General features: G+C 51.1%; 1 protein-coding gene across 1 annotated transcript in view; it reads right to left on the bottom strand.

Moving 5' to 3' along the window:
- Positions 1-1849: 1849 nt before the first annotated feature.
- The window catches only part of ADAMTS8 (ADAM metallopeptidase with thrombospondin type 1 motif 8), a 20713-nt gene continuing 14142 nt past the window's right edge, over positions 1850-8420 (bottom strand). The window contains exons 6-9 of the mRNA XM_059413717.1: positions 7654-7837; positions 5052-5224; positions 4755-4930; positions 1850-3043 (exon numbers count right to left, since the gene is read on the bottom strand). Of these exons, the coding sequence (XP_059269700.1) occupies positions 2473-3043; positions 4755-4930; positions 5052-5224; positions 7654-7837 (1104 nt within the window). The 3' untranslated portion in view covers positions 1850-2472. The remainder of the gene's footprint in view (positions 3044-4754; positions 4931-5051; positions 5225-7653; positions 7838-8420) is intronic.

The following is an 8420-nucleotide window of genomic DNA, read 5'->3' as shown; positions in this document are numbered from 1 at the left end:
TTTCTGAGTCCCTGCACTGCAGCTGTTGAATTTCCAGACACAAACAAGTATGCATTCTGTGAGCCTGGCCGAGCCCACACAACAAGGAAGAGCCAAGCTGGATTCCATTCTGCTTTGCACATCAGCAGCTCTGTCGCCAGCTGAACTCCAGGGCAAATGCTGTGGCTGCTAACGATGCAGCCGGGCGGGATGGTACTGCTGGACCGATACGGGCAGTGCGTGAGGGACACGCTGGGACTCAGTTATTTTGGGGACAATGAGAAATGGAAGGAGATGGGGAGTCGCAGAAATATACATCAGTCTCGAAAAAAGGTACACAGCAAGGGAAAAGCTGGTTTTACTAGTCATCCCCAACAGGCCTGTGTGTGTGCTTGTTTATGTTTAGGTAAGCCTGGCCTCCCACTCACTAACGAGTCGGCAGACAGGGAAAAGGCAGTCAACTCCATGTTGAAGGCCACGGTGCAGAGTGGGGCACCACACAGAGGTGACCAGCAGCCACCAGCCGAGGGCACTGCTGTAGGGGCTGAAATCCTCTTTGTTTTGTCTCGTGCCCCCAGGGCGAGTCCTCCCAGAGGAGCCCCCTGTTCCTCATTCACCCTAGGGCTCTGTATAGCCTCCTCTCTGCCCAGGTCACCAGTTATTTGAAGAGGTCTTGAGAGAAAGTGAAAGGGAAGGATGAAGGGGTCAAAGTCAATAAAAAAAAAAAAAAAAGGGAAGATGCAAATGTTTATATGTTCCTTCTTTTTCACTAGAATGTGAGTTTTTGATGTCTCCTGTTTTCATCTCATCCATTTGTGACCAACACTGTCTCCCCTATACTAGACCCTATGGAAGACTGAGCCAGGAAGAGGGGAGGAGATACAGAGTGGAAGTTGGGATTTGGGGGGCTCTCAGGGAGGTCTTGGGGGCAGGTGAGCAATGCAGTTCTGTGTAGAAAGGACAGAGGGGGCACCCGGGGGTCTCAGTCCGTTAAGCATCCGACTCTTGATCTTGGCTCAGGTCATGATTGTGAGATTGAGCCCTACATCGGTTGCTGCTCTGGGCGTGGGGTCTGCTTAAGATTCTCTCTCCCTCTCCCTCTGCTCCTTCCTCTGCCCTCTCCCTCCTCCCCCTGCTCACACACGCACATGTGTAAGCGCATTCTCTCTCAAAAAAGAAAGAAAGAAAGAAAAAGCTGAGTGGGGCCATTGCAAGTGTTGGGGTCAGAAGAGTTGCGAGGTGGGGATAAATTCTGACGTGGAGAGAAGGGGCTGAGGTTGTTGGGATGATGGTGCTTAGAAACATTTCAGCATTCCTCAAGTCCTAGGAGAATCTGGTATCTCTGGCTGGTCATTATATCAAAGGGAGGATGGGGTGTTCGCAGAGTGGATGGGATAGTCTTCCTCGAGAATAATGAGTCCAGAGGCATCTCACTGCCACTGCCACCTCCAAGTCAGACATTTCCCCTAGAGCTGTGGTTCTTAAACCAACAGGCTCCACATTACCATGGAACTTGCTAGAAATGCAGATTCTCAGAAACCCCGCCCCCAGCTCCTTACCCACTGACTCGGAAACTCAATTTTTTTTTTTTTTGGACTCGGAAACTCTTGGTGTAAGGCCCAGCAATCTGTATTTTAAGAATCCCTATAGATGATTCTAATGCCCACTGGAGTTGGGGAACCACCAGTGTAGATTATAATGAAGAGTTGCCGGAGGGAACCAGATTCAGCAGGAGGGAGGCCTGAGAGCCTGAGGCCAGGTGCCAGCTTCCCTGGGTGTGTTTGAGGTTAGCTGACCGAGTGTTAGCTCCCGTCCTTGGGCTTCGGGTCCTTGGCCCTTTCCAAAGAAACATTGAACCAGCTCATACCACTGCCTTGGCACAAGATCACACTTTAGTTCAGAGACACATTTGCATAAATACTTGAAATGGATCCACGCCTGCAGGTGGAGGCCTGAGAACCCGCGGCTCGCCACAGTCCTGCAGCTCTGCAGCCCCTCCGGCCATGGAGCTGAATGCCGAGGACAGTCACGGTCACTTCTGAAGACCGTTTGGGGGCGCAGCTAGGGCGCTTTGACATTCATCATTATCCTCCCCACTCTGCACTTCTCTTTTACTAAGGTTTTTCCCCTCTGAGGTAGATTATTTATCGGGGAAACCAAATAGGAAAACTTTTTTTCATTTGACTGTGCTAGTCTTTTGCAAACAGGCTGAGTCTCCTGTTTGGGTCAATAAGCGCATTTTTAACCTTTTAACCTATACCCTCTACCCGAACCCACACTAGGTCCTACCCACCAGATAGTAGACTTTAGGATCTGTCATCTGCATCCTCGTCTCCCCATTAAGAATTCATGCCACATGGAGGGGCTGTGGCAATGACACGCCTGGGTAGACCATGCCACCTCCACAAGTAGGGTCCCTGCAGTGGGTACCCTGGTCTGAGCTCCAGCACCCCGAGTCCATGAGCACGAGACCATCCCCCACCCTGCCCAGGATCACAGCGGGCAGGGCTGGCTTCCACAGGACTTGGCATCCTCAGGTTTCAGAGCTTCACTGCAGGTGGTGGAGGCCTGGCCGCTGGGGTCCAGGCACTCCACGGTCCTCCGCTGCCAGCCGGCTCCACAACTGCTGGAGCACTCAGACCAGTCCCCCAGGACCCACTGAGCGTTGAGCAGGGGCTGGATGACGTTGGTGGTCGCTCTCTCCTTGCTGTTCTGTGTACTGAAGTTCACGTCATTAGGAACGAAGAAGGTATACTTGACTTTGGGGGGAAAGACCTCACCAGGGACAGTCAGGAGCTGCACGGTCAGAGGCTCGGGCAGGGGCCGGAAGCTCTGTAGCCGCTCCAGGGTGGCAATGGAACCGCTGTATTTAAGGATGGTCCCCTTCACCAAGATGTCCTGCTCTATGGCAGAGATGGCCAGGTTCCCATTAAGCAGGTACTGCCCATCGGCCGTCTTCAGTGCCAGGTAGTTGCCATCGTTCTGGACCCCCGGGTGGCTCCGTTGTTTCACATCAATGTTAGTGGCACCAGCCGGGATGGTCACAATGTCATTGTAGCCATAACTATGATAGGAACAGAAAGACAACCTGAGGACCCAGCCTAGCACCTCAGCAAGTTAGCGTGCTGGTGACTAGGGGGGCAGTCATAGAGGGTTAGCAAAGCATCAAGCAGTTGCCCCAAAGTTCCTCATAACTACAGTGGAGACCGACAAGAATGTTTTGCACATTGGGATTTTCAAGGGTTTTTGCTTTGCTTGGTGGCTCTGCTTCAAACGTTCGCACTTTGGATGTGTGAATCTGGATATCAGCACAGAGGAAGACATCCCAGAAGGACTTGCCAAGCTGTCTGGGTGCTGCTGAAGCTGGCAGCTCTTGGCTCAAGTGAGATCTCAATCCTGCTTAGCTCCCCGCAGGGCCATAAACCTTCACTGGGCCCCCTGCATACCCAGAGTTCAAACCCATGCAGAAAAATCTGCTCCACACACCAGTCCCAGAATCCGACAAGAATGAACATCTCTCTCTACCTCTTAGAGCCTATCAGCCCCTAGTATTTGGTTCATAGGGGCCCCAGGTCAGGAGCCAGAGTGAGAAAAGTTGCTTCTAGTTGCCTTCCTCTGTGTTTCAGCTCTACTATAGCTCTAGGACTTTACATGGGATGGAGAAACCTTAGTTTTTATTCTTCTCTTCTGGGGCGAAGTGTTTGGGTTACAAAGGCTGGGAGGAAAGCAAAGAAGATTGAGGACAGGCAATTGGTTCTCTGCTAGTCTTGCCTTCAGCCCACTCAGGCTAGCTGCTGAATCTAGGGCAGCTTTGAAAGGCTCTGCAGCCCCATATGTCTAACGCCTATGAGAAAGCCGGCTAACAGACCCAGGATCTGAATATCCCACACCACATGCTTCTTTTTTTCTATATCTCTTGAGTTTAACTTTGAGGCCTGCCAAGTTGTCTGCTGTTCTGTTCTCCTAGCCGGACGAGGTGAGAGATGGAAAGAGACCAAGAGGGACGCAGCATGGCCATATAACTTATGCCATGGCCCTTCCTCTCTGGGAATCGTAAGCCATGGCAGGAATTAAGACACCTGGGCTCTGCTCCTGGCTGTCATTAACTATCAGTATGACCTCAGTCATGTGATCTTTTTGTGGCCTTGGTTTCTTCATCTGTAAATTGGGTATAAGAGTACTGGCCACCTGATAGACTTATTTTAGGAATCAAATGAGGCCATAGAAATGAAAGCACTTAAGAAAAAAAGAAGTGAAAGCTCTTCAGTATTAGGAATTTCATGAACATATGGCATTAAGGTCCACAATAGCATCCAGAGTTCTCAGATTCATGAAAGCAAGGCCACCAAGATCCCCTTCTTCAGACCCCCTTTTGAATGAACCACCTGCAAAAAGGATGGGACTCACTGGTGTAGGGTGGGGTGTCCTTCCCAAAACAGGCCCAGAAGAGCTGTTTTCTGGCAAGGTCCCAGGTTACTCAGCAGAGCTCTATGGCCAGTTGACTCAGAGCTGACACACCCCTATCCTTAGGGCCTCTGGCTGCCCTGTGCCCCATCCGCTCTATGGGGCAGACCCTGAGCCAAGCGTTCCGCCCATCTCATGACTTATTATGGTGATTCTGAGATAGACGGGACTCCCAGTGCTTTACAGAGAAACTACAGCTCAGGCCCGCATGGGTAGTAAGTAGCTGCCACAATTCACATTAAGGCCAGTGTGATGCTGAAGCCTATTCCATTCTTGTAGAACCTACGCACAGAACTATGGGTGAGACTCACCTGGAGGGGTTGAGGGAACCAGACACCTTCCTGCATGAATTGCCTTTGCCCCCACACACCCCACATTTGTCCAGCTTTCTAGGCGAGTCCACCACGTGGTCACAGCCAGCCTTGACACACTGGCCACGGACACAGATGGCCAGAGTCTCTGGTCCACACAGGGTGCCATCGATCACCTGCAGGAGGGAAATGGAAGGTAACAGAGGGCGTGGTGTGCATAGAGGCAGCCCATAGGTGGGGTCGGAGCAGGGGGCCTTCCTCCTCACCCGTGGTTCTGAGCTCCAGAAAGATTCTCACCTTGGCCTCGAACACTTTGAATTCACTCCTTCCCCGGGCTCGGCAGAACAACTTGCAGCGGTCCCGGGGGGACACCCCTGCATACTTGGGGACCCACTGTAGGAGGTTCCCATCCATGTCAGTGTAATTGTAGGCATTATACTTCTCACACTGCTGCTCCCTGAAGCTTTTCCCTATAAAGAGGAAGACACGGTATGACGTTGACATTCCTTGCTGAAGCCGGGAGGACCCAGTAGCAGAAATGCCAGGATTCAGGGCCCCTTCCTTCCTCCTGGTTTTGATCCAATCCCAGGACATAGGTTCAGTGTCAACTGGGCCCAGCGTTCCTAGACATGTCTGACCTAGGTCCGTGTGGCCTGGGAAGGAGCCTGCAGCCTCAAGCTGGGCTTTCTGCGACAAATATTCTTTCCATTTGGGGAAGATACCGATGCTGTTTTATAGGTGAATACACTTAGGAACAGGGGACAATCAGTAAGCTCGAACAATCCGTGGAGCATATTTTTGGGCCCTGCTAATCATGCTCTGTTTTGACTTCCTTGGTGACTATGAACGTGTGGCCAGAGACTGTCAGATCGACATCTCTAGCTCTGACCTTGCCCCTATTACAGCTCACCTATTGTAATTCCAGATGTCTCTGGGGGACCTCCATGGGTAGCGGTGCAATTACCTCCAGCTCAGAAAAAAGCCCAACCCCAAATGGTTCCTCCATGAACTGGTTTAGTTTTCTTTTGGGGATACTGCCACATTTTGGTGTGAGACGGGCATCTGGTATCCGCTTAACACTTGAGTATCTAGATCGACTATTTCCAACCTGTCCTCATGTCCTACACACTATTTGTGACAATCTGTGATTTTAAGTGTCTCCTTCCCACTCTCACCATCTGAGTCCACGCTCCTCAAGTCCAGGCCTCTTGGTTTCCTGTGAGACCTAGTACCCAACCTCCTCTCCCATCCTGCATCATGCTGCTTCCAGAACAGTCTGTCAGAAGTAAGAAATGTTCCCCACACCCCCCAGATCCTGAAATTAAAGCTGCTCTTACTACTGAGGTTCTCTATCCTAGCTGTATCTCTGCATGGCCTATGGGGACTTTTCAAAACACAGATGGCCCTACCTTCCTCCTGAGAGTCTGATTCAATGCATCTGTGGGGTCCGGGCCTCTGTGTTTCAACAAGCTTCACAGGTGACGTGACGGGACAGCTGGCCCAGAGAACCTCCAGAGACCATTTCAGCTTTCCCAGATCTTTGCTGTGCAGCCTTGAAATGTTAGTGGGCTGCTTGACTCCAGCCGAGTGAATGCTAGCCCTCAGAAGCCTCCCCTCTCTGCGTGGGCATGTGTCCTCCCACACCCAATCACCATCTCCAGCCTCCAGGCCCTGCACAGCCTTGACTCCCTGTGAAGCTTCTGGCTAGCCCAGGCTTTTCCTTGCTCTGGATCCTGCATAGGCGGCGGCCCCAGCCTCAGAGCTTTAGGCTTTAATTGCTTTGTAAAAGGCATATGGATCTCTAAGTAGCCTGCAAGTTCTCTGAGGACAACGAGCATGCTTTGTGCTTTTTTACAAAGTCATTTGCAACATCCATTATAGTTTGAGCCACACGAGAGGCACTAAAAACTACTTATTGATGGAGAGGCTGATCCCAGGGTAACGGAAATCACAACGTCTACCTTGTGCCTTATCTTCATCCCTCCCCTTCGTCTCTCTCTCCCTCTCTCTCTTCACTGCATATGCCAGGCAAACTCTCATGATTCCAGGGCAAAGTTTCTAGAGCCGCATGCCACTGCAGATCCTTCCTGTCTTGCAAAACTGCAAAGCCTACAGATTTCCTCATTAGACACCAACCCAATGTCAGTGTGTCTTTGCACTTGGATGCATCTCTCTTAAAACTCTGCTTGTCTTTTGCTGTCTGCCAATATTTCCTGGAGCTGCACAAAGGGGAGTTGGATGGGATGGTGGGGAAAAACTGCTAATGATTCCCTCTCATCAGTTCTGCTGCTACCCCTGCTGCCTCTGAGTTAATGTGTGTGCTCTCTCTTGGGTACTAGGGGGGTAGGAATGTATGTCAAGGGGAGGTAGAGGCAGTGCTGCTCCCTAGTAAGCTTCCATCAGGCAGTTGCCACGGCCTCAAGGGAAGATGGGCAACTCTTCTCAGCAGGAATGTACATTAGAATCAGATTCAGAAACGCTCCCTCCACCCTGGGCTGAATGTTGGCTGGAAAGACAGTAGAGGTTTGGCTCTGACACTTGCTTTGGAAAACACTTCTATTCTGCACACAGACGAGGGTTCAGATGCCTCCAGAAGGATTATTATCTGAGACGTTAGCCTCTGCAGAGCTCCTCCCAACCCCCTGAATAAGTTTGGTTGGGAATGACATCCTTGATTTCCACATCTTGGAAGATCAGGGCAATCTCTTTCCTTGGCTTTGCTACACTTTCTCAGCACAATGAGAGTTGGGGCCATTAGGGTTTGTCCTAAAACTTGGTGCCTTGCAGGGTCTCTTTATGTCTGGTTCCCAGGAAAGCTCTGCATCCCGGGAGACCCACCCTACTTCCTGTCTGGGGATCTGCTACAGTGACAACAGTAGTGGCTGTCAGGTCTGATTACCGTCAGGGGGGCATTCCTCTGTGTGGCATGACTGATACTTGGCTCTCCGACCCAGGCAGTATCTTCCTCCATTCTGAGGCTCAGGGTCCTTGCACTCACGGTGTGAAAATTGAACTCCTCCTCCACAGGTCCGGGAGCATTCTCCCCAGGGTCCCCATGGGGCCCAGCCTCCATCCACCACCGCCTGCAACACACAAGGCCACACTGAGTCAGGAGCAGAGGTGGGGAGGCCTCAGCTCTCAGTGTAACAAGGGGCCATGGCCCTGACCTCCTCATCTAGTTATGCTCATCCTGGTGGGTGTTGTTCAGTAAACTGCCTTAGTCATTTTTTAGTGACTGTGTGGCTTACTTGGAGATTGGCCTCTTGAACACAGAGGATGTGCTGGACTTGTTCACTGCTAACTCCCCAGTGCCTAAAAACAGGGCCTTGCCATTAGTGAGGAGCTTGGTATTAGTTGTTGAATGAAACAACATTTTATAGGAATAAAGTTGGGTCTAATGCAGCAGTTCTCCATCAGGGCCATTTTTATCCTTTGGGGACATCTGGCAGTGTTTGAAGACACTTTGGTTGTCACAGTTGGGGAGGGCGTATGTTGCTGGCCTTTAGCAGGTAGAGGTTGGGGCACTGCTAAGCATTCAGCAATGAAAGGCCTACCACAAGCCTCCAGTAATGTGTGTCCAACAATGAACATCCAACAGGGAACATCCAACAATGAACATCCAACAATGAACATCCAACAGGGAACATCCAACAATGAACATCCAAC

The sequence above is a fragment of the Mustela nigripes genome, chromosome 1, assembly GCF_022355385.1.
Source record: "Mustela nigripes isolate SB6536 chromosome 1, MUSNIG.SB6536, whole genome shotgun sequence".
Classification (NCBI taxonomy): Eukaryota; Metazoa; Chordata; class Mammalia; order Carnivora; family Mustelidae; genus Mustela; species Mustela nigripes.
Note: the sequence above shows the minus strand (reverse complement) of the source record. Positions and strands in the feature narration are given on the sequence as shown.